This window comes from Typopeltis vanoorti, chromosome 1 (genome assembly GCF_054136105.1).
Source record: "Typopeltis vanoorti isolate ZY-2024b chromosome 1, IOZ_Tvanoo_1.0, whole genome shotgun sequence".
NCBI classification, from domain to species: domain Eukaryota; kingdom Metazoa; phylum Arthropoda; class Arachnida; order Uropygi; family Thelyphonidae; genus Typopeltis; species Typopeltis vanoorti.
This window is the reverse complement of record NC_143549.1, coordinates 159,391,575-159,419,170: the sequence shown is the minus strand read 5'-3', so window position 1 is coordinate 159,419,170 and position 27,596 is coordinate 159,391,575. Positions and strand designations below refer to the sequence as shown.

The following is a 27,596-nucleotide window of genomic DNA, read 5'->3' as shown; positions in this document are numbered from 1 at the left end:
CTAGTTACTATAGTTTCCTGTACATATCTTTTGCCTATTATTTATCATTAAATAGTCTCTTTGGTTGTTAATGTTCTATCTGAGGGAGTCAAGTGTTTTTTTGTTTTTTTTCAAATGAAATGAAATCATACCCATGATTTTTAAAATGAAATTGTACGCAAGTAACATTGTTTGCAAAGAAAATATACTTTGCCATCTACATAACACTCTACCAGGAGAAGAGCATTTATGAAGGAGTTTCGACCGAAGATAACTTAGAGATAATTTATCTAGTCTCATCCGCGAGTAACACGCAGAGGGTTTTCATTCCAGAAACTCTGGCTTTTAATCCCTACAAACAAACCATCCAGAGGACTACACGCAATTAGCATACATAATCCGCTAACCTTCTTGCTTTAAACTGGGCTAGAATAGAATTATTCTAGCACAGTTTAAATTGTATGACGCGATGACATCTACAGCCAAGTTTTGCATCCGGACATTAGTTGTAAACCCAAATCTAACTCACCATTTATCGATTAGAAATATACAGAAAAGTGGAAATATAGGAAAAAAACTAATGAATTCATAGAAAGACACACTTCATGCTTTTGAAATGAGAGATAGAGATAGAAAGAATATTTCCGTTTTGCATACTATAAATAACTGCGGAGAATCTTTCACAATTCAATTAATTCAAATCTTCTCTCTTAAAAGCACTAATCTACCTTATGCACACTTTTAGAGCTCATTGTGATTGCTGGGAATGCCATCATCCCGCTTGGAGTCCTCAAATTACTTTAAAACTGTAATGCTCGGTCTTTAGAGCAGGGTTCCGGATTTACATAATAATCTTTAATACCTAAGTATCTTTAATACCTCTAAGATACTTAGATGTTGAAGTTTACAACCTCTCGTAGTTGGGTTTCATATTTTTTCATATTATTCATACTATATTTGTAATATTCTGTTTAGGATTTCTTTGCATATATGCGTAATTTTCACTTTATTCGTTTTAATTTTATTTCAGCTTCAGCAGCTTGTTGTAAATGGCGAACTACCATGTTCCAAAGAAGAAGTTGCAGTGTTGGCTGGAATACAACTCAGAATTCAAGAAACCAGGCCAGCAACCAGGAAAAAAACGCTTTCTCGCCCGACTAGCGAACAAAGTATGAAACTAAAAACCATTACTGAAGATGCCAAGGTTAGTACTAACATTCACGTCTATGTAATCGTTAAAAAAAGAGAGATAGAGAGAGAGAAAAATTCATCGTACACAGATTTTAAACAGAGTAATCGGAATTATTTGATTGCCTTTCCAGTCAATTAGGAAAGCCGCGTCTTTTCGTCAAATGCTAGTTAAAAATACACTAAACAAATCCTATTGCATTCGCTTAAAATCTGTGAGAATGAATTTTATTGTGATTAAATCTGAACAGATCCATATAGCTAAAATTATTTTGTAGCAAATCAGCCATATAATAAAGCAGCTATAGAATCACATGTACCACAGTAAAAATAAATTTATTATACAAATATTTAGTTTTTCGTATCGTAAGACATCATCCGTATGAACAGTAAATAACAATAAGGAATGTGTATAAAACACAGTAAAGCGCATGCGTTAAATTGGAATCACTTTCTGTATACAGTCGTTCATAAGGTAAAACTTATGAACGACTGAAAATAAAAAAAATAGATCAGTAAAATAACACCTGAGATTGCAAATTTATTGAATACGGTTGAGGATGACAATTACCCTCACTTTAGGAACAGTAGGCAATCATTACGATCAAAGATAGATCGATGATGAAGTAGGGCTTCAGCACGTTCTTCGTATAAACCGTTCGTGTTTATATATGGAGCTATGTAAACAGCTTGGTGCTCTCTCATTGAATGCTGTGAGTAGTGTTTTCAATCCAGTGTTGTGACAGGCCATATTTATGAGGTTTAATACGCAGAATATGGTTCTAATATTAAGAGATGCGTTTATTGACAGATATACCTGATTATCCGTGGTAAGAAAAGTTGCACAACCATGGTACTCTGTATACACCAGGTAGCAACAATGGATAGAGAGTTTGTCTTTTGGAGAAGAAGGTAGCAGGTTATGTATTTAGTTGATGAGTTATAGCTGGCGATGAGATTATATATATATATATATATATATATATATATTTTTTTTTTTTTTTTTTTTCCCCAGAAAGTTTGTAATCTGTTCAGAAGATATTAATTTAATATATAGTTTAGGAGTCCTGTGGACTTCTTTTCTGGATTACTGCATAGAAAAGTCGTTAGTTATTTTCTGAGTTCTTGGATTATAACCATTTAATAGAATCCTGTTCTTGTTTAAGAGATTCTTCCGAGGAACTAATCTTGTGTGCACCAGACACTAGGAGTTTTATGATGCCATATTTTTGAATGATATATATCTGATGCCATATCAGATGAATGCTAGGCTGATGTATTGTGGATATAGCGACCTGTAAAAGTTGGTTTTCGATAGACAGAAGCGGAAATGGATCCATCTTGTTTATTGTATATGAACATATAGAAAGGAAATTCCTTTCGGTGATTATTTTTCGGTGAGTGTGAACTTAATACAAGAATGTAGGGTGTTCATTTTTTGTCGAATGAATGAAGTTCTGGTTCTGTGTGACTCCAGACTGTAAAGACGCCATCTATGTATGTATAATGTACTAATATAATATAATATAATATAATATAATATAATATAATATAATATAATAATAATAATAATAATAATAATAATAATAATAATAATAATAATAATAATAATAATAATAATAGGTTAGGTGATATTGGTGAGCCCGTTGCAATTCCTTCCACTAATCTGTATATTTTAACTTATTGAAATAAGTCCACTAATGCCTCGTAGCCTTAGTTGATTCGGCCTTTGTTCAAACCACACTGGTTAACTATATTTTATTGGAATAGTAATTAAATTATGTTTGAAATGTAAGCTGCTTTAACAAGTTCTCAGTGGACTGTGAATGTATAAGTTTTAAAATGTATAATAAAAGTTATCTAATTTTTAAAAAGTAGCAGTTAAAAGTTAAAATAAGAAGAGTATATAATAAACATGCGAACAGCAGTGCAATTATTTAGATGAATTGTTTCTTCAGTGGGGTCATATTATTTATTTAGTGAAGGGACCTAAATGATTACATTCACTAAACTCCTTGAGTGTTGTCTTAATGCATACATCTCACTAATTTGGAATAATATCGGCAACATAGTAGTCTTGAAGACCGAGAAATACCAGGACATGATGAAAAATACGTTGCGAAAGATCGTATGCCGTGTACTTTACAGATATAATGAAAGTATGTAAATTGTGGTGAGGTTCTAAAACTAGAGTGAAAACTTCATAATTCTTCCCCCTGTTCGCTTATAAAGTAGCATTTTGTGATTGACAATAATTCATCAGAACACATTGTATGTATCTTGCTGATCACTTGGACATATCAATCGTATACGATCAATCTGTTGACTCAGATGCTGCAGGCTAGAATGATTATTTTCATAATTTAGTTAGTGATAACCATACGTATTTCTTGTTTAGCATAAAATCTTACACTTGATTTAATTTTTCAGGAAATGCCTTTACACGAAGTAATCTCTCCAAACTCTTCTCGTCATAAAATGACAACAGTTGATTCCGACGACGATCAAAATCATCATTCAGAAAGTAGCTCACAGACCAACTGTACTGCTTGGAGAATTCCTAAAGGTAGTTTTATTCTAAAGCAGTGGATGAGTGCTAACGGTAATAAACCGTCTCTTTCTAATACAATCACATTACAGGAATGTGTTCCCCCAATGTATTATTCAGCGAAGAACATGGCGAAGACAATAAAGGTAGGTCGAGTTTTCTTTCGTTAAATTTCTTGGAGACAGAACAAGTATTAGAAACAACTCAGATAAATAATTGTTTACATCTTCTCTTAATACTTTTGAAGAATAACGATCTTTTGATGATGATGATAATGATAAGAATAATAAATTAAAAATTCCACAGTCATCTTTCATTTAAAATGTTTACTGCTGTATGCTTTCATTCCTAATGCATACTCCATATTAGATTGTTGGATTTCTTTAAAAAAGAATCATATAATTTTTAAATATTACACGTTACTGCGAAAAAGTCGCAATTGGCGATCAGTAGCTCTTTATACTTAAATCAATAAGGGTATGCAAATCTGTAATTTCTTAGTATTTTATTGTTTTAATAATTCAAGTATAATGTGTAATGAATCAAGTTAAGTATAATGGTTAATAATTCTTAATATATAGTACATTTATATCGCATTAAAAATGTTATATCTCAGTGAAACATAACTTTTTAAAGCGTGTCCATAGATAGTTTTCGTCAGCTTATTGTTACTGTTGTTATTAAACTGTTCCATCCGCTACTGGGACAAAGTTATTCTCTAATTTACTTTATTTCCCGCTATTCCTATGATCTCGTCTCTCCGCTTCATTCTCTCCCTCTCTCTCAGAAAATCAAACTGTATTAGTACATTTTACATTATATTTAGTTATCAAACTTTATCTTTAACTGTTTGGCTTTGAGAATAGAATTGGCGATTTCTGTGACATGTTATGGACTGAATTTTTACCTTCTTTGGTCTTTTAATTACCATAATATGTCGCTCCATTGCTCTTTTGCATATATTTTCTAAATATGTTTATGAACTCTTTGTAAATGTATGGAATATAATAGAGTGTTTCCGCTTTCTTTTAAGAGGAGATAGATACATCTCAAATAATTATTCCATACTTTGGTTATTTTGAATTGAAATTCTATTATTGTTGAAGGATATTATTTGTTTTAGAGAGGTATATTGTGTCACGTATTCAGTATTGATCCAGCTAACCAAACAGGGATTTTTGATCTTTTAGTCATGATCAGTCTAAATTGCTGCATTGTTCAGATCATTTGTTAATGCCATCAGCTCACTAATGCCCTTTGGCAAGATGGTAATATCATAAACAATTTGAATATTGCTTATCTTCTTTCCTAAGACACCAACACCACTGTAGATCAAATCACGTTTGTTCCAATAAAAATTCTAAAAGAATAAATAGCATGGTCTATGAAATTAAATATTTTCTTATTTCCGATAAATAGTGATGTACAGAGATTTTTTCTCATTGTTTTTCAATAATTTGATTTTCTGTATGCAAGTGATCTGTTGTAGAACGGTTTTTCCTAAGTTACACTTCCTCAAATGGCTGATTTTCTTCTAGTTGTTATGAGGTTCTAATAAACGATTTGTAGTTATGGGAAATAACTAGAAATTGTACAGTTATTTATTTCTGATTTACAGTTTTTGTGATTTTTAAAAGGTCCGCCTTTGATTTTATCCGCCGTCTAGGATGAATCCACTGATAGTAACGTTGTTGAGCAGTTTCACGGGAGTAGGCAAAAAATCTTCAAGCACTGCAAAACTTAACATTGATCTTGTCTTCGTCAAGAGATTTCCCAGTTTTTCATTTCGTATATTGTATTCTTGATTTCTCTGCTGCTTATCTAAGGACAGCTTGCTTAATTCTTTTTTTCCAATTGTGTAACTAGCAAACGCTAACTTAGATTTAGGTTATCACAGAACAAGTATACAAATGCTTCCCTCATATTATAGGAACAGAAACGGAAACTCTTTCATTCTCCAGTATACGAGAGTGAATTACACCTGAAAAAATTGTACATTCAGACTTGCAAGAGACTTCCTGCTTACAGCTGTCGAATATTTCAAGTTAAAGAATTATTGCGTGGAAAAACGAAGAAAAAAGTAAGTGGTAATGATTATATTGTTTTCGTAAGGTGCAAATTCCAAAAATCTTTAATTATATTCACTTCATTCCTGTATTTTGGCATTTAAGCAGATAAATACTTTAAATCTCGAGCGAGGGTGACATTTTTATAACTGAATATAAAGAAATTATATCAAATGTTTTATGAAATGATACTTGTGAAAATTGTCTATAGAATGTGCTAATATATGATAACATAATATTATCGATATTATTTTATCAAATTATATTCATATTAACATTATAATATTAATGTGTGCGAATGATTATAAACCGGTCGTATATTTATTGCCGTTCGGTGTGCTAAATGTTAGAAAATCCATTCTCCTCTTCCAGACACTAAACATGGTATTTCTTCAAGTCACTTCAGGGTTCTAATTAACTGGATGTCCGTGGTAGTCTCTCATCAGGGAGGAGAACTGCCCACCTATCAAAGATTTTCACAAACATGCAATATTGGAATTTGAACCAAAGACCTGTAGGTTGGGAAAACGGAGACATTAACCAATTAAACAACTGGTACGCACTCACCCACATGCATCTAGTCAACAGTGAAATTTTGATCGCTTCAAAGGTTTTAGCTCATTCGATTAATTCACTGTTAATAATATATGAATATAATTGGAATCAATGGGTATCCACTACCGTTATTGAATTCATTTAGAATTATTTAAGCAAATGGAAAAATTTAATTCTTAAACAGATTTTTAAGATAGAAATTGAAAATGAATATATATATATATATATATATATATAAAAATATATATATATATATATATATATATATATATATATATATATATATATATATTATTATATATATATATATAATATATATATATATATATATATATATTATATATATATATATATATTATTAGCCTACTGTTGACTGGAAGACTTACCTGTAACGTAAACAGTCGATTAATGAGGAAGAGAAAATACATGTACAGTACTGTACTGTATTTATCGATACCGTAAGTTAACGTCGTCGGTTTACAAGATGAAGCGTCTGTCTGTCAGTACCTACATCAGTATTGTCTTATATGATACAAAACACTGTAGACGTTATACGTATTACTAACACTATACATCAAAAATGAAAAGATAACGTGAAAAAGAAATTCATATTTATTCACACGTATAACGATTCATGCATTGATAACGAAGAAGCAGCAATATGATTGCTTTATAGCAGCCTAGCCTATACACTAATGAATGAATCTTTAAAAATGTTTACTTTATGCTCATTAATTAATTTAACTAATTAATAACAGTTAACTTTATGCAGTTATGATTTAATACTGCATCTTTACGTTGTTTGCATTTCTCTCGACTGCGAATGGCGCCATGTACGACCTATAAGTGTTTGTGTGTGTAAAGTGTTGATCACTGTCGACAGTGATCAATACTCGACTGTCGAGGCTCTCAACTAATTCTGGCTATTCATTCCATCCCTTCACCACTCTCCAAACAAAAAATTGTCCCAACCCGCTTACTTACTTACACAACTTCCGCGAATTGCTTTTAATATTTCATTTAATACTATAAATAATTAGAAGTGCATTTCAAGTCTGAATTTCGTCTCTTTTGTTGATCAGTATTTCTTAGAGAAAGGCATATGTTTGATGTATTATGTAATTCATTATAAACGAATAAATGCTAAATTTTAAACCCAGTGAGAAAATAAATAATAAAGACAAAAACGAAAAGAAACAATATAATAAAAAAATAAACTGCACAAACTTCAAAACAAATTAATGCATAAAACAGATTTTGGATGTTGTACTGAAGTTTTCAGAACAGTCTCAAGAAAGCTGACAACTCGCAAATAACAACATAAGACCATAATTACCTGCAGTTTTGATGAAAGAATGCGTCTTGCTAAACAAAACATAAAAATATATTTTAGATATTATTCAAAGATTAGAAAAAATATTTAGGACTTCTAATTACCTGCAGTTCGTTGATCATTTATTTGAATATCTGTTTCTTTAAGACTAGAAATAATTGAACACAGCTTCTTTTGAAGTAGTCCATCCTGTCCGTCTTCAAAATTCTGATGACATGAGAGTTCCGTGTAAATGGGTGAGAAAAAAATAAATAAGATGATAATAAAGATTGCAGTAACAAGATAGAGATTTGTAGATTAAGTTAATCTTTTAACTGGTATTGAACCGACTGGATTCATGAAAAAAGGTTGGTCTAGCGAGAAAAAAAAACGTGTTAATTGAGATCTTTACGGGAGGGGGGGGGGTTATCGCAGTTAAAACTAAAAATAAGAAACGAAAACTTGATCACTGAAAAATGTGCTGAGAAAGAATTAAAAAGATTATTTAATTTAGGTAATTATTCACAGAGTGTGCTAAGAAAACAGTTTCGGCCAACTAGAAAATAAAGAGCTCTTCCTTCCGGAGTTATTAACCGGTTATTCGTAGTGATAGCGACATCAATTATTCGTGATGAAAATGGGTATTTAGCAGACACACACAGTTACAAGAATTGGGGAAAAACTAAAATTTGCTCTCTTGTTCATAATGGAGGCCAATTCTGCAACAAAATTTGAGAAATCTGAATCGACCAAAGCAAGTTTTAGAAGGAATGATGAATGTATGCAACCGGAGACACTGGATGAAAATTGAGGGTGGGCATTCCTCACAAAATGAAAGAATACATATGATAGTAAAATGAGATTATACAAGAACGAAAATAGTTCGGATCGAAAAACCTTAAAACCGAAATGAACATTTTTAAACCTTAATATTAAATTGCGAGAACGATTTCCCTAAGATAGATTATTATATCTTCAAAGTAACGTAGCAATGTAGACAGAAAAACTGTGAATGGGAATTAAAATCTATACCAAAAGAGAAGTCATTTTCCATCGTAGTAGTAACAATATTGCAAAACATAAATGAGTTTGATAAACAGGACTTGCTTTTAACAAAACAGAGACAAGATTTCTTTATAATGTTAATCTAAAATATCACTGTATTCTAACCTCTACAACACATTATTTTTACCCGTTTTTTTTTAATTATTATTCATTGGGGTCCCCCCCCCGATCCCCGACCGCCACTTAGGACTGGTTGATTGAGTATGTATATAAATGAGGGATTAAGTATGTATTTTTGACTGTAGCAGCGTGTTTCAAGGGACCCGTTTGCCTATTTTACGCGTTACAAAGTAACGAAATAACGTTTTGCCCTTCTGCAGTCAACGAAACAGAACTGCCTCGCCCGAGTCTTGTGTACTTTCATACTTGGCAGATTTTATCTAAGTTCATTCGCAGTTATAAGTAAACGGATTAAAAATATCTCTAATTCGACGATGGGTTATTTATGTTGAACTGTGTTTAAGTTCAAAACGTGAAGAATTGAAGAGTATTAAATTTCTTTCGAGTTTGGGCAAAAAAAGCTCAAAATTTGCAAGCACTCAAAGGAGCATAGACTGAAGAATGGGAATGAACATTTTCACCGTCTCCAGGAGAGGGGATGAAACAACGGTGTGTTCAGGCCTAAGCCTAGCACCCTCTTCCGATGGAATAGGGTGCTAGGCTTAGGCCTGAACACACTTCCGGATGAGACCGTCTAACTCAAATTCAAACGAAGATCCCTTATAAAGGTTTATTCTAGCTCTAGACAGGATTCGAACTTCGATCCTTTCACACCAAAGGCAACCTGGAAACCGTCTGCGCTACTGAGATAAAGCTGAATTATTTTGAATTAATTCAGTACATACTGAGTGTTCGGCTTATTGAATAGCTGAAAATTCAGCAGTTGGAGCACCCTCCGTTAATGATGTCACGAACTTCGTGACATCGTTCTTGACTCATTCTTGAGAGAGGCTCAATTTGGTTCAAATACGAGCACGCTAGTCGACCGTAAAGCGGTTGAATTTGTTTCAAATGTGAATAAAGTCAACGACAGAAAAATGTAAATTTGTAGTACATTAATAGCGTGGGTGAGCTAAGATGTAGATATGCGAAAACCTGCTCTTCTAACGACCAAACAGAACTTATTGGAGGCCTGAAGAGGCTTTTGACTCGTGCGATTTCCTAAAATTTCGATTTGTTCAAAGTTCTAAAAATTGAAAGTTGATAAATGTAAGGGAACAGCAAAAATTCAATCAGGTCGCTAATAACGTGCTCCCTTCGTGACCTTAAAGGAAATTCCTTAGAAGAACCAATAACTTGGTTCATTCCAATTGGCAAAAGTTGCGTAACTGTAATGATAGCCCTAAAGGGGTGGAAATACTGAGTCTTTTCTCCAAATATTAATAGAAACTTATATTAGAAAGGATTTCATAATTTTCATTAACGAAGAGAAAAAAAAAGAGTCCATTTGTCGATCAAGGTGGAGTATGGAACATCCTCGCTTTAGTTTTAGCCAATAAAACTTAACGCTTGTGTTGAATTGGGTTACTTAAATGACTTGATTGAATCTTATGCAGGTTTTTAATCGTTTTTTAATCAAAGAAATTTGTTTGAGGAGAAGAGGAAGGGTCTGAAATAGCAGAATAACATTCAAAATCAATTGGGCATGTGTGTTTTCCGAATAGATTTTCATCACAGATCTTGAAATTTGTATCCTAAATCCTCTTATAATGATGCAGGAATAATTATTGAGTATCAATGGTTCCCGCTTGTTTCACTGTCAAGTCTCTGCTGACCATCAATGTCACGATGGTCAGCAGAATCCCATCTTTACAGGAGACAACACAATCTTTAGTATTACATTAGGTTATTGATCTCATCGGGAAGGCGCAAGGTGGTGATCCAGATATTTCAGTTCTTTCCCCACCCGCAAAGCAGACAAACTGACCAGTAGAGCATACGCAATTAACAGACATAACACCTTTGCCTGCGGCCTGTTTGACTGGGTGTACATGAGTCAGCTTTCCAACTAAAAAGCTGGGGTTCGAATCCCATCACGGCCGTGGATGTTTGATTGCCTTATTAATTCAGTGTGGAACAGCATCTAAGACCTAACCACTTCTTTCAGCAAGAAGTTCAATTCCGAAGCCCTGTGGTGTTGTGCAAAAGTGGCCATACGGCGTCGATGGACGTCAAATGTGAATAACTGACCACGCACTGATTTCATTGTCTTCGTTCTTTCGGCTATAATACCAACCATACCGCAAACAGAGAATTTCGTCACTAATTAATTCATAAAAGATTTGCCTTCGGAATTTTAAAAATGCCTGCTAACATCTTCTATTAATTTATCGATGGTTTTGAACCAATTACTCAGTCAAGTTATATTCTCGCAAATAAGAAATGCAAAGAAATAAATGCGTGCTATTTTGAGTTCCGTGAATGTGTTGTGTCACATAAACAAAGCTCCCTCAATCATTGTTTTTCCGTTGGCATATTAGATTACATTTCTAGTACGTTTATAAATATGTACAATGTTCATTTATTCTCCTTTTAATTTCCTTGTACACATTAAATTAACGTTATTTGTAAAGCATACTAACTGATTTAATATTTCTGATTTTCGTGATCCCTTAGTTATCTGAAAACAAAAGCATTCATTACTGAAAAAGAAACAATTTTGTACGCAGTGTTGTTGCGGACTTCGTCTGGTGTTAATAAAACAGGAAAAGTTTGTAATTATTGGCTTTCTTTCAACATAGCTGTGTCGAGATCTTTGGTTTTACGAATGAAATATTAATAATCTTCAATCCACTATTATTTTAAAAATCAACCAACGAAGTTAACAATCCAATTTGTCACTATGAATGTCAAATGAACTTCGTGCGAACAAAACTAGAAGTTCCTCTTCAGAAATACGATAGAGAAATCCTAAATTGAATGAATCAGTAATTAAGAAGTGATACCATAGTTGTTAGCATAATTCAAATGATGACTCGCTTCAGTTAACAAAATGAGGTGCTTGTTAGATCGGTTGAGTAAGTCGTGGGTCGTACTTAATTGCATTAAGAGTTTTATTGATGTTACCAATGATAAAGAATTTTATTGGTGATGTTACCAATGATAAAATGACTATGGGCTTGTGTTGATGCCGCCATTATACTACATATGAATATGCTGCTTGGAAAGAAGTGAACGGACATACTCCCCCCCCCCTTCATTGGCAAGGTGCATCGTGCCGTGTAACGAGTCACATGTTTGTAGCTGGTATAAACTGGCGAAATATGATGTCATTGCAACTCTGTTCGGGTAAAAAACTGACGGAGTCGGAAAGAGGCATTGTAACAGGATGCCATGCTGCAAACTTATCTGCTCGGCAAATTGGGCAAACCCAGGTCGGCAGTCAGTGAAACCATACTGAGATGGAAGCCCAGGGAAATAATTGCAAGTGCTACCCGCAGTGGACGACCCATCACACTCACAGAACATCACCATAGGATGTTGCGAAGATTAATATGTAAGTATCATTCTTCGAACGACACTTTGACTGCGGAGTTCCAGCATCAACTGGAACACGAATCTGCACAAAATCATTCGGCATCGAGATTCACAACATGGGTTTCCATGGTAGGACCGCAATTTACAAACCCAACATTACCTGAATTCACATGCAGCGTCATCTTCGGTGGTGCAAAGAGACGTGGAAGCTCGGAAAGATGTGTTATAGAGAGACAAATCAAGTTACACCCTCTACCTACCAGATGGACGGGTATAGGTGTGGCGGATGCTTGATGAACGTCTCTTACTAGAGTGTGTAACCCAAACTATGAAATTCGGAGGTTGCGGTGTAATGATATAATCCTGTTTTTCCTGGTTTAGCCTTGGACCTCTGTTTGTGGTGCCATTAACATTGAATTCCGAGAGGTATCTGAGCATTCTGGACAATGCAATGCTTCCTAGTTTGTGTCGTTTCTACGGAACCGACCTTTGTTACGTTCAGCAAAACAATGCACGGTAAGGCTGCTGACATATGTACTGTGTGGTTTGTGGATATGAACGTTACCACACTTCCCTGATCTCCACAGAGCCATTATCTCAACCCTATTGAACATTTGTGAGATGAACTGGAACGTCGGGTGAGGTCAAAGGACGTACGCCCCACAACAACCCAGTACCAGGCCTACAAGAAGAATGGTCCAAAATTCCCTTGACCCCCTATCGTACGCTTGTGGAAAGTATGCCCTGTAGGATTGTTACAGTCATCACAGCTAAAGAGGTCCTATATCTTATTAAGGTGGGCGCCATAGATTTTTGTTCCTCCCACTATGGTGTCCGTTAACTTCTTTCCGAGCAGTGTAGTCATATTGTGTCTTTCAAAACACCAATAATTATTTTGTTATTTCTTATTGTTTAGGAGTTTTTTTTTTGGAATTTGTACACTATTCAGCATCTCTTTGTAATAAAAAAGCGAATAATTCTACAATTTACTTGTAACCCATATTTAGAAAGCAGAAATCAAAATTTTTTTCTGTTTTCTTTCCCGTTTAATAAAAAATAGTTAAAAGCGCATTTATTACAAAGAGATTCTGAATAGTGTCCAAAAATCCTTCATTGTGTGTCACAGCACAAATATCTGATACGAAAAGCAGGCACTATTTGGTTTCTCCTTAAGAAAATATATAAGGAAATAATTTTTAAAAAAATTGTCTTTTTATGGTTTTGATGCAATTTTGTCAGTTTGTTTTGCCAAACTTACCTCTCTTAGTGAGTTACGGAAGCCCTACTCCCCCCCCATTACCACCACCACCAACAACAACAACAACACGCTTTAATCGTGAAAACTTTGGCGACAACATTTTCCAAAGACATTTTTGTTGCTTTGTTTCATTTTGTATCAGGTATTTGTGCTGCTACACAACGAAGGATTTTGAGTTGTCGTCGCTCCAGAATTACTTTGCAGTGCGCATGAATGTCAGATGAATTTGTACATCGTTTCATCAAGAAATGTTACATTTCGCCATGAAGCGCTGTTATGGCATCGTAATCGTAATAGGTCCTGAGGTATCATTTGTTTTCCTTTTTTTATAGGATTATTCTCATTAAAACACTGTTGAATTTTACCACAAAAGGTGTCACCGTACCACATAAAGGACAATGGGTTCCTTAGCAAAATCAAAATTCTAACTCAGTCCTGGGAAACAAGAAGCATTTAATTTTGAAGTCTCCTATTTTTTAACCATTAATTATACGGCTAAGTCCTGTTAATGTCTATTTATGTATATTAATGTATATTATGTTAAAGAAAATTCTCTAAAACATAAAAACTAAACGATCACTTTATTTTTATTCCTTTTGGCTTGCTCAGTTATTATTCTGTCATAAGTAGCTGACGGTAGGACAGTGATTATGTTACTGCCCTATCATACTTGCTAGCACAGTCAATTTCAAGTACCATAAATATATTTATGTAATGAATTCAGATAGTCCAACTGAGAATTTAATATTCTGATATGAAATAAATGTTCTTTGGTATACTAAGAATTGCTTCTCTTCATCTCATCTTGCATAGCCCTACTCTAATTTAAACCTATTTATTTGTCACCCACTTTCCCGATTTGCCAGTGGCATACTTTATGTCTGTAAATACGTTTGCTCTTGATCAATAAATAGGCAGTAACGTTCACGTTGAAAGACTATTTCTGAGAACTAAATTTGCCATTGCAACTGCGATAATGTACAATTAAACGAATTGAAACATGTTAGGCTATTTCTAATAAATCCATATTTTGGAGCATCCTATATACTATTTTTAAAATATACCTAGCAATCATTATAAAGAAGAGCAATAAATTCCCCCCCGCCCTCTTGGACTGTTATATTTTCGTGCTAGATTATGAAATGTTGCTCAGAAATATCTTTGCTTTTGAATTTTCAGTGTAGTTTTGTTTGATTATCATCTCCCAGGAAACACATTTTATATTTTTGTATGTTTATGTTAAAATATAACATTTCTCTCAAAAATATATATATTAAAATTCACAATACTAACTTTAATTGGTATATGGAGGATGCTAATCTTAATTTGTATTATTGCAAATTCTTTTGATCATATAATGTCCCGATCGTCGCTAAATAAGGATATTATTTAGTTTTACAAAAGAAAAAGAATTAAATGTGTCAAAGAAGTTCGCTTTGATTAAATTCTATCTAGCATTGCGCAGTTTAGAAAAATAAAAATTATACAGGTGACCCTTGAATAACGCGGGGGTTAGGGGCGCAGATTCCCCGCGTTGTTCGAAAAACTCCCCAAAAACTTAACTACTAATAGCCTACTGTTGACCAGAAGCATTACCTTACATAAACAATTGATTAACACATATTTTGTATTGTATGTACGGTTATATGCTATATTCTAACAATAAAGTAAGCTAGAGAAAAGAAAAGGTTATTAAAGAAAATCATAAGGAAGTGAAAATACGTTTACTGTATTTATCGATATCGTAAGTTTACGTGGTCTGTTTACAAGATGAATAGTCTGTGTGTCAGTACCTACAATATTATTAGGTATAATATCAACTCTCCATCTTCACTACTCAATCCACCAACTACAGCAAACCGCAACTACCACCATCATCATCTTCATCAACGCCATCTACTGCCCACCACCACTAGTATTTCCACAGGAAATCGCCATGCCCACAACTGGATTCGAACCCAAAGCCTTTTGACTGGAGAGCGGATACACTAACTAGTTGGCCAACCAGGCCAGCATTTATTAATATTATTATTATTTGACACCTCCAGGGAATCCAATCGAGGAAGAGCACCTACTCTACAACTCTCCGTCTCCACCACTCAACTTCATCCACCAATCGCATTTACACCAACGCTATCTACTGTCCAACACCACTACTATTTTCACAGATAATCACAAACATCCATGCCCACCGGAGAATTCGAACCCGCAGCCTTTTTAGCTGGAGAGTGGATACGCTAACCACTTGGCCATCCAGAATATTGTCATATGTGATACAAAACACCGTATATGTTATAAGTATTACTAACACTATACATCAAAAATGAAAAGATAACGTGAAAAATAAATTTTTCATATTTATTAACAAATATAACGATTCATGTATTGATAACGAAGAAGCAGCAATATGATTGTTTTATGGTAGCCTAGCCTATACGCTAATGAATGAATCGTTATAAAGTTTTATTTCATGCAAATTAATTAATTTAACTAATTAATAAGAGTTAATTTTGTGCAATTATGTTTTAATACTGCATCCTTAGGTTTTGTTTACATTTCTCTCGACTGCAAATGGCCATTTACGGTCTGTCAGTGTTTATGTGCGTAAGGTTTGATAAATTTCAATTTTTTATATTAGATTGGTAGCAAATGATAAAATAGACTAGTATCTACATATATTTTATGCAATCATGACATACCTAACTTTTTCTTAATTGTTTCGATATTTCTTGGCTACGCGGTTCGTCTGCGAGTGTTTTTAAATTGTCGCAAATCTCCAAAAAGTTTTCCAATATATTAAAAAAAATAAATAAATAAAAAACGCGTATAAGTGGGAACGCGCAGTTCAACCCCGCATTCTTCAAATGTCAACTGTATATATGAGTGTGGAGCTTCCGTAGCTCAGTAGTATAGAAGAAGCCCTTTGGTCGGAAAGACCTGGGGTAAATTCCCGTCAGTGACGTGAGGAACCTTTATCTACTTTCTTGTATATAGTATCTAGAGGACTAACTCACTATTAGTCGAAAGATACCAGATAAAGGAGGTGGGGGGGTTCACCCGAAAACTCTGGTTTTTCCTCCACAAGAATAGGCAAACCGGCCCGTGAACATACGTATCTACAGGCATAGAGCTAAATGAACAGAAAATCCTCGACACCGCAAGGTAAAAGAGGAGGGAAGGAATAATAATAATAATAAGATATATATATATATATATGTGTGTGTGTGTGTGTGCCTGTTTTTGGTCTGATTGCAATATCTCATACTTGGACAACCCGACAAATCCACAGAAAAACCAGAAAACTTTATAGCATAGCATGTTACAGCCAGTGTCTCAGTTCTCTCTATCTCTCTATTTATATATATATGTATATTGCAGTAAAATACTCTAGTGGAAAGAATGATGAGTTTAGCTTAGAACTGCTCAGTGAATTTGTATCTTCACAGTGCTATCACACGGATGTAAATATAAAGTGATGTTTTAGTGAAAACATTGAAGTAAAGTAAATATGTGCTTTACGAATAGATTTCTCAATAGGCTGTTCCAACTATCTGGAAAGGGATCACAAACTTCTATGATTAAATATAAAAAAGGACATTTTAGGTATCAGATAATAATATTGGTTTAAACTCGTTGATGTGTCGCACACAAGCAATCAAAGAAGGTAATTAAATATTGATTTTTTTCTTTTAATAGGCGAAAAGCGAACCGTTTCGATGTTATAAAAATGATAGATAGCGGCAAATTTATGAAATGATATTTCTGTTTGATTTTAGCGCTCGACAGAAAAAGAAAACAAGCTAGTCGAGATGGAATATTTTTTTCAGGCAATCGCTCTTCTTCATACGTGTGTGGTTGTTGGAAGTGAAGGAATGCACACTTGTGATCTTTGGAGATTGTTTAGGCTGATTAAATATTGATTTAATGCAATGAATCTTAGGATTTATACCTCTGTAGAGTTGAAAATATCTTATTAAAACAGAATATATTTTATTCTTAAAAATAACTTTTTTGTTATTCATAAAATAATGTGATATGTCGAGTTAATAATGAAATAAATAAATAAATAAATAAAATAAAAATGATATCGTATGTCTAGTGAGATTTGTGAAAATAATCAGAAGACTAGCATACTGTAGAAAACGACTTATGGAACATAATATACTTCGTATATTTTGTCATCTAATCGCATAATATAAAAATAAGTTCTTTCAGATAGATATTTGTTACTATCTAATTAAACCATCAATACTTAGTAGATAATCTGTGAGTTTTTTTACTGTTTTACAGGCTACTCGTCTTCTAGGGATTGGTTTAGACCACATTGTGATTCTTGACAGTAAGACCTTGCTTCCTGCCAAGTCACAATTTACTTCTGATCTGCAACAGTGGAGGACTGGAGGAGGACGGTCTCATGACAGACTGGTGTTGGAGTTCAGAGGAACCAAGTGGTCCTTTATTACCCCGTCACAAGGAACGCTACATTCTATCAGTACGGTCTTGTGGGAAATAATGCAGGATCTTGATTCTCATTTCCTGGAGGATCATATTATTACTACGAAACAGGATCTTGATAAAGGTAGAAACGGAAGGAACTTTCTAAATAGTATTATTATTGTATAAACCTTGAGCTAAAATTGAAATATAACTTTATATATTTCAATTTTAACTCAGGGACAGGTCTATTCCAATAATAAAAATATTATTTGAAAATGAATACAGGTTTTCATAGGTTCATCATCTGTTTACGATTATTCTCTCACTGTATCTACTATGTAGACTTTCGAAACTAAATCCATTGTAGTAATATTAACTCTTATTTCACTGGTTTGATATATCTGTTAAATGCGTGTATTTTCCTAGAAGCTTCATCGTGCGTTTTTGCGGACGAGAAAGGTGAGTTTCTGAGAGGCAAAAACGCTTCCACTTGTATGAAACCAGCTATTCAACTGAATGGTCCCCATTCTTCTAGAATGGATTCGATCCCAGGTAAAAGCCATTGTTGAAATCGACCGAGCCACAAAAACTCCTCATACATTCATATTTGAGCAAAATGATTTGTAAGCCTGAGGAGTTTTACAGAATTATTTCAGAATTTATTTACGAATATTCCAAGTTATGCCGGATATATAGAAGACAATAGTTTCTCGTTCATATCCATATATTACTTGTCATTTCATTTTGTTGCCCAATTGCTAATTATTATTATTATTGGCCTTCCAAAGGAGATTGAAGTCCATGTAGAATGGCAAATTAGTAAACTTACCAATTACCACAATTCATACTTTATACCTTTACATTATAATGGGCCCGAACTTATAATTTGTTTAATTCTTAACTGAATTGCTAACGGTATCTGACCCAAAAATGTCGCAAATTTCATAGTAACATACAATATTCAAATACAATTTAATATTCAGTGCATATTTCCAAATAATTGCGAAACAGAAGCAAAATACAAAACATATTAGCTTAAGTACAGCACATACCCTTCCAATGTCATTAGTTTGAAGAAGATAAAGTCGGTTACAATTTACGATTGTTGCATGTTGCTCCTTTTTCGTGTATTCGCAGTCATATTTATATAAGCTTCTTGGGCTACCAGTAATCTATAGGTTTATATTTCTATTAATTACACATCAGCAGAATTCTTATTTATGTACTTGTGCTCTTCGTAACTGAACTACTATCTATCTATATGTTCAATGAGCATCTACAGATTCCGTATGGTCACTCCGATGCTCGATGATATGCCACACCAGGCCTCGCCATGTAGTCCTGTTGTTTTCTTTTCTGGAGGCCTCAACTCTCCGAAGATCAGTCACTCCACATACACACACACACCATCCATCCATCTCATTGATGGTCTACCCTTCCCCTTTTTTCAGGACATAAACCATATCGCAATTACTTATTTCATTTATATTTAGAATTACTTTTTTTAGATCTTACAATTTACCAGTATTCAGAAATAATTAATTGGTGGACCATATTATCGCATCTTGAAGCATTTTTATGACGGCCTTTGTACTTCATATACACTTTATTACAGAAACATCGTGTTCTTTACAGCGTGTTTATTTCCAGGATATGTTATAATAGCTCATCGATGCAATAGCAAATGATAACGTTAGAAACTATACAAATTTCGAATTCAAATATATTTATTAATATTAACTGCCATATTTCTTTCCACTAGAATACAGGAAGTGTCTTCTCCCAGGATTGGAATGCATGACAGTCTATAAAGAAGAACTAGAAGAATTACAAAGGCTTCTGCATTTCCCAGAAGAAGTTGCCTTACGGCTAACCGACAGAGAATATGACCTCTTTTATAAAGTTGCTCCAGTCCACTATGTTCGTCAGATGACTGTTGATCTGACCCATCACTCCCCATCTGTACAAACATCGGAAGAAACTGTTCAGGCTCTTGTCAAAAGATTCAATGAAGTACGTTTTTGCTACCATATGTTTTGTATTAAACAGTAACGCAGTGTTTACTGATATTATTTAAAGATATAATGTAACGGCAGTGGGATTGGTTGGACGGGTGTACGGCATAAGCACCCTAAGGTTACCAAGCCAATATATTGTCTGTTAATCGCACGTGTTTTCAGGCTGGTTTGATCCTTTAGAGTAAAAACAATACGAGTTTTTTTTTATATAGAGGAAATTCTTATCACTTCCATATAACTCACCGTCAGTTGAAAAAGCATTATAAAGGTTCCTCGCCACCTAAAGAAATGAATCGGGCAAGCGTTTCATGCTCTGGCGAATGAACAAAAAGAACATTAGAATCTAAGCAAACAAAATATTTAAATGTTACTACCCTGACTGAAAGATCATCATAGAAACTCAACTAGTTCTTCGTCACCTCTGAATTTCATAGCTGGGGGGCACTCTTATAAGAGACATTCACCACAGCCACACCATCTGCTCAGTAGATGGTGGAGCGTGATTCTTCGCCCTTGAAATAGCTTTCCGAGTTTCCACGTCCCGCTGTACACGCTCTTTGCACTACTGAAGACGACACTGCATGTAGGTTTGGGTAATGTGGGGCGCTCATATTGAGGTCCTACCATGGAAACCTATATTGTGAGCCTCGGTTCTGAATGTTTTGTGCAGATTCGTGTTCCAGTCGATGCCCAAAATTCAACGTGTCGGTTGAAGAATAGCTGCTTTTACATATTATCCTTCGTATCACCCCTATGGTCAGTTTTGGTGAATGTGGATAGCACTTGCAGTTGATCACTTCGCTTCCATCTCAGTATGGTATCACTGAATGTTGATCTAGGATGGCCCAATTTGCCAACAATTTGCATTGACTTGGAAGCATCATATTCCTCCAATTTATACCAGCTACAAACATGTGACTTGTTAAGTGGCGCGATGCAGCTTGCCCATGAGGGATGTCCATTGGCTTCTTTCCAAGTAGTGTATACGTAACCTTGCGACATACCATGACGACATATTTTGCCCACACTCATCGTGAGCATCCCTTAAAATAATAATGTTTTCTGTTTTTGTCATTTAGTTGCATACAAAAAATTGTTTTTTCCCACATTGGTTATTTCCTGTTGGCTTTATGAATGGAGAAAAGAAAAGAAAAAAAAAAGAATACATCATGCCAGTGTCAGTGAACAAACACTATTCAATGTGACATGATCATCTATTTTGTGCTCATTATTTCATGTATCATCCATCTACACCCATCAGCGTGAAATGTCATTCTTTAGTTATATCACCGCCGGCATATCTTGAGTTGTCTATCTAAATGGCACTGGATTCTCGTGCGATATCTCTAAATGTGCTAGGCATTTCTGAATGTCTCACTTTCTAATCAGTGCCTCCAGCAGTTGTTTCAAGAGATAGTTCTAAATAAATAATTTTACGGAGTGATCAATACATGTGTATATAATACTGCAGTATAGTAATCGGTGGCGCAGCGACAACGAGGAGTGGTGATGAAATATTTACTTCTCATCTCGGCTTTTGTGTATGAGTCTAATGTAACCTAGTTTCTTAAATACTCTCAGAATTAAAATGCCAAGTTATTCCTAGATCTGCTGTCTACCCATTGATATGTCTCTCGGTTGGTTTTTCTTTGCAGGAGAAGATCCCTGCGCCACCGAAAGCGACTAACTCGGCTTCAGTTGAAATGCTTTTATAAATATTCTTCGTGTTTTGTATGGGACAGAACCAGTTCTCTCCATCATTAAGAATATACTTAATAATCATAATAATAATAATAATTACATAATAAAAATTAAAAATTCATTTTCCAAATTCCCTGTTTTTTTTTTTAATATGAAGTCTTGTTCTTTACCCGTGCACAAATATGAGGCAATATTCACTCGCTACACAATTCATTATTAGTGACAGTTCTGGACTCACATATTTGTTTCTCACTGTGAACACTATAACTGCTAATCAGATTCATTGTAGTTATCAATATAATTAAGTAATAATTACTGAAAATATCATTAGCTGTAATGAATGTACTAGTTTCGCTTACTATAATAGTTATGCTTAATATCAAACGTGTGGAGTGCATCCGTAGCTCGGTTGATTTCGACGAAGCCCTTTCAGCTGAAGGTAAGCTCCATAGTTTCATACGGCGTAGCAACCTTTTCGTCCTATATATACACACACACAAATATTTAAGCATAAGACTCCCTTATTCTAAAAATTATGGTTATGAAACCAGTCTTAGCAGGTTGTTGTGGGTATTGAAGGTCGCCTGTAAGTACAAATAATATACTGCGATTAGATAAATTGGCTCTATATATATCTCAAAACCAATTTTCTTGGTGAAAACAAAAACAATCGCGCACCAAGATTTTTGATGAATAATTTATGTTTCATATTTTAAAAATTATTGCTAGTTTATGAAATGTTATGTAGCATTCTGCTTTCAAATTGAAATTAAAATAACAGTGGAATATACTTAATGGTTGATTTATCAAAGATGTCTAACTAAAAGTTGAATCACCACTGTGAGCTTTCAGAGCTTCCTCAGTACTTCAAGAAATGGACTTCACGAGGTATTGAATATACATTCACGTGTCCTATTCCGAAGGACTGCAGAATTCTTGTAGTATCATCAGATTTACTGGTGGAGATGCTGGCACAAGCATTTTGTCCTACCCAGTCCCGAAGATGTTCAATGGAGGGGAAATCCAATGACATGGGTGTCCATTTCATTCAAGATCTGTCGAATATCACACAAATTGAATATCACACAAATTGCTATAGGGTAAACTGTCAATATGAATAAGTATATTTGGCCTGCAACGATGTTCAAATTTCATATGACCGCTGTATTCAGCCGTTGTTAAACCGGTATCACTGAACCAGAAGAGCATTAGCAAAGCATTCCTCGGACGAAGACGTGAACCTGGCATGCTAGATTGTAACAATGCGAGTCAGTGAAGGTCCAAGTTTTCGTGTTGTTGCTGCTGTACTCTTTTCCATCAGGACTCGAGGTTCATCTCACCATGCGACCTAATGATAGTGTTCCTTCGAATATCTTAGCCATGGACGCTTGTTTTTGTTGTATTGGCGTTGTGGTAGTCTGATGTTACATTCCATTCAGGACAATGTCTCGCACATAATGTGCATTCAAATAAACGTTTACTTCCAGTCCCGGATTTTACTCAGCAATCATGTGACTAATTGTAGTACATCCATTGCAATTTACGTAGTAACATTTCCCACTTTCACTTACATTTCTGTTATTCATACCATTCTCGGAATATGTAGAATAATGTTATGCATGGCGATACTTGGATGGCAAACGGTTTCGCAGATATTACGATAGTTCTGTCTTGCTCCAACTGTTATCTCCGTTCTAATTTACCTTGTCATTACCTTTGTTCATTACTTCGCACACTTAACGCATATACAGGTTCCTAGAGTCTAACCCACTACTTCCTATTCATAGCCAGTACTGTCAAATATCATAAATTATTGGTCCTCTACTGTTGGATTCCATTTAGCATGACGATGCCTCTTATATTTTGATCACTGAGTGTATAATATGCATTTCCGAACACCTTCAAGAAACATCTCAAGTGCTTATGTTGGTAGACTTATTAAACAGAGTTTTTTCTTTTATCAAATGTCGTATAAAAGCAACAAAATCAGACAAGTTGCTTTCGGATTCTAGAATGTGGGACATTAATAAGGCCTGTAATACGACGATGCAGGAAAAGGGAAAAATACTTATCAGAAGGGATAAAACAAAAGAAAGCGATGTGTATGCGTGTGTGTGTGTGTGTGTGTGTGAGAGAGAGAGAGAGAGAGAGAGAGAGACCCTTCCGCCCTTTTTATCTATGTAAACACTAATTTCTCGACACCCGCATCGATCCTCGTATGGCTTTTTAAAAATACATCAGAAAGTTCAAAACTCCTTGGTCGAGTTAACAGATGCCACGAAGGCGATACAGCCAACATAAAAGAAAAATTGAGCATGCTCAAGATGAAATAGTCGATTAATCTGCGATGAAAGAACAATTTAAAATTTATTCCAAATTAAAATAAACATTCATAGAAAAATATTTCCAGAAGCGTTCTAAAAATCGTGATGTTTGTATCTTAGATTATGAAGAAAGCAAAGTTTAAAATTTTCAGAACAGGGATCGGAATTTTTTTTAATGGAGTTATATATAAACACCTTTCGATAATAAATGGAGGAAATAAGACTAGCATATCAACATATGTATTCGTCAGAATTTCATGTTTTACAAACTCACATTTTATTTTAATAAACTGACAAAATATTTGTGTGATTAATAACGGCGCATAACTTTTAAACAGAGCATAGAAGGCAGCTACGAACTGATGGCAAAGCATGTTATTACTCTTTTTGCCTTGAGGCATTTTTTCGAGTTGCCATTTCGAATAATCATTTCTTCTTAATGCAAATCATGTAATCAATCTTGGTAAGATTTTAATAAATGTTTCATCAAAAAAAATGGTCTCTCTCTCCCTTAACCTGATAAAAAAATCTTGGCATGTTTAGAATTTGGAATGTAAATTAAAAATTATTTCGGAAAATAAATAATAGTGTTGAATATTTACGCTCTGCAACTATCTAATTTTTTAAAAAATATGGCGTTTTCTAATTATCTCTTTCTTTTATTATTTTAAAATACTTAGTTTGCTTATTTCCAGAAAATGTTTAAATTCCTAATATATTTTTAGGAAGAGAGTAGTATTCATTTCCGATCTCTATTCATATCTTCGTTAATATAGGTCCTGCATTTTAAAAATGCGTTTTTCAATAATGTCTAATACTAGAATTATTTTGTCCATTTGAATCAGGTTATTTTAGACTTCAAACTACTTGAAGCAACCATATGTATAGAATCGATCAATTAAAGTGCCATATATTGATCGAAATAATTGTTTTGGATAAGTAGTAGCAGTGACCTCCCTTAATAACGGATTGTTTCTTCTTCAGGTTAGCTCCTGGGTAACTCATATCATCATTTCTCAACCTACGCATGAGGATCGGAAGGCAGTACTTTCTTGCATTCTACGAGTCGCTATGTCGTGCTGGAATCTCGGCAATTTCAATGCCGCTGTAGAGATATTAGCAGGACTAAAGTAAGTCAAATATGATTCATCTTTATACCATGCAAATAGTTAAACGATAATTGTTTTCATATCGTTACAACTGTTTTGCAGTTGTAACTATGATTGTTTTCATAACAATTACGTTACAACTGCGCAAATAGTTGTTACAGAATGTAACTTAGTTAAGCGCTTCAAGAAAAGGTATGCAATCATCAGAATAATTCTGAAATCTAAAGTTTTTCGCCTTGTTGAATAATGTATTTTTTTGTGTGTTCTGTGCTAAATGACTGGTGTTATTTTTATGAAACGAAACCAATCAGATTTAAGTATTGTAAACGGTATGACTGAAACCCTTAAACTAATTTAGATAACAGAGTGAACGAGATGGGTTTGATGCTCACTCGGTTTCGATGATGTGTTTTGGCTAGAAATATCGAAGCTCGAATCTCGTGTAGAAGATGAAGAACTTTTGTAACTTAAGAAAAAAAAAAACTGAGGTTGAGTTACCCTGTCTCATATGGTTTTGATAAGGTTTGTCTCGTTACCTGGAGTGTTAGCATTCCGAAAAACTGCGACTGACGTATCTCCAACCAAGGCTACAGGTTCGAGTCTCGCCATGGAATGGATGTTTGTGATTGCCTTGTAGATGAAAGATAAATTTGATCTCCTGGTATGAGACCACCACTCCACTTATTGGAGGTCTGAAGTGGCTTGAAAAAAAGTTTCATGTTTGGCCTCTGTACCGAACATGAAAAAGGATTTCCGAATCATGTTAAAAATATATAAAAATATAGATATAAAAGTATTAAATAAAATGTGTGTGTGTGTGTTATGGTAGAGTTATCCCAAAATATCAATATAAATAGAAACAAAATCACTAGCCAGATAATGTACAATCCCTTTCGTAAGTGGGAGTAAGATTTTAAAAAAAAAACTATAATAAAACTTGTTTGATAGTCGAGATCATGACATCTAACGAATGATTAGCATAGTCCGATTGGCAAATACTAATATCATACTTCTCCGGAAAAGCTTATTCAGATTAATACATTTAATGTTTATTTATTAAGATATGGGTTATGTAAGAAGATATTAATGCTTAGTGATGAAGTAATGCATTCAATCATTAAAATATGCTACATATTGTTTACCTTTTAGTATTCACATAACTTCAAGTAATTGTAACTTCTACCTAAGAAAGATTTGTTTTAGACTATTTCTTTCTCTCTCTCTCTCTCTTTCTTTCTTTCACTCTCTCTTTCTCTGTCCCCATAATCAATTTAATAGAGCTTCATTTAACTTATCCTACTCCTGTATCTTGAGAGGATTTCTTTAACAAAATGAACCTAAATTTCTCCCGAGATGAGATCATCACGGTATTGAGGCTGACTGATCATTACATTAAATCAGTTATCCCACAATAACCGCCATCCTGAAGAGTGCGCATTCATGATATAAACTCTAAAATAGTTTTCTGCAGTGTTTACAGTTCTTGGTTACAAAAAAATTAATAAACAGCGCATAGTAGCAATAGATTTGGAACTACACTGAAATTTCTTAGAGTAAAAAACTTTCTCGTCAAAAATGAGAACTTGTTATTTTGTAGGGGGAAAAAAGCGATCTGTAGGTTACGCTTCATCTCTTTTCAGCGATATGCATTAATCTTGAAGGATTAAAGGAGGTCATTCGGTATAATAAATCGCCTTACAGTAATTTAATCCATCTTAGCTGTGCGATGACGCGTCTGTTACCTACAAGCTATCTGCAGTAGCAATATTTAATGTATTCATTATACAATATGCCTGACCAATCCGTTACTCACTCCGACATTCTCTCTCTCTCTCTCTCTCTCTCTGTGTGTGTGTGTGTGTGTGTGTGTGTGTGTGTGTGTGTGTGTGTGTGTGTGTGTGTGTGTGTGTGTGTGTGTGTGTGTGTGTGTGTGTGTGTGTGTGTTCTGGTAGAGTAAATATAATTTACAGGTGTGCAAATAGTGCTGTTATAGTAAATGTAAGATAATTAGATGTCCATCAGATCGATACATGCTCTCATCGGATTAATTCTGGAAACCAGAGTTTGCTTGCTCGTTCTGAAACATTTTATTGCGGATTCGATTTCATGCGCTTATATTATTTCCCTGTAAAATAACAATACTTTCGGGTATCAAAATTCTTTAAACTGCATAAGTTGGGAAGAAAGCACTGGTAACAGAGTTACAGTTAAGACCACCATCATAGCAAGCCTGAGTGCATGGCGATGATAAATGTACCAGCAGGGAATGTAAACATTCTCGGAAGGCAAAAGTGATGCACGGACGAGTGTGAAGCAGTGAAGTGGATGAGCAACGAACAGAACGCTGTAAACTTGTGTTTATAAAAGAGGAACAACCTTTAGGGATAAAATTCATCATTGCAAGAGAATCAATGTAAAAAGAGAGGTTTGTAGCTACCACCACTTTTACTAATAAAGGGTAATGAACGTGAAATGTTCAGTGAGATAAGAACGAATATCACGGCGATCTTGAGCATTTCTAAGATGCCGCACTGAATAGCATTGTACTTGTCTATGTCA

At 34.4% G+C, this 27,596-nt stretch overlaps 1 protein-coding gene across 1 annotated transcript in view; it reads left to right on the top strand.

Annotated features, from left to right (window-relative positions):
* The window catches only part of LOC150110581 (uncharacterized), an 851,360-nt gene that overhangs the window by 399,821 nt on the left and 423,943 nt on the right, over positions 1 to 27,596 (top strand). Inside the window, 6 exon segments of the mRNA XM_090402114.1 lie at positions 1,010 to 1,183; positions 3,598 to 3,861; positions 5,646 to 5,795; positions 17,739 to 18,027; positions 19,648 to 19,898; positions 24,913 to 25,058. Coding sequence (XP_090258240.1) covers positions 1,010 to 1,183; positions 3,598 to 3,861; positions 5,646 to 5,795; positions 17,739 to 18,027; positions 19,648 to 19,898; positions 24,913 to 25,058 — 1,274 coding nt within the window.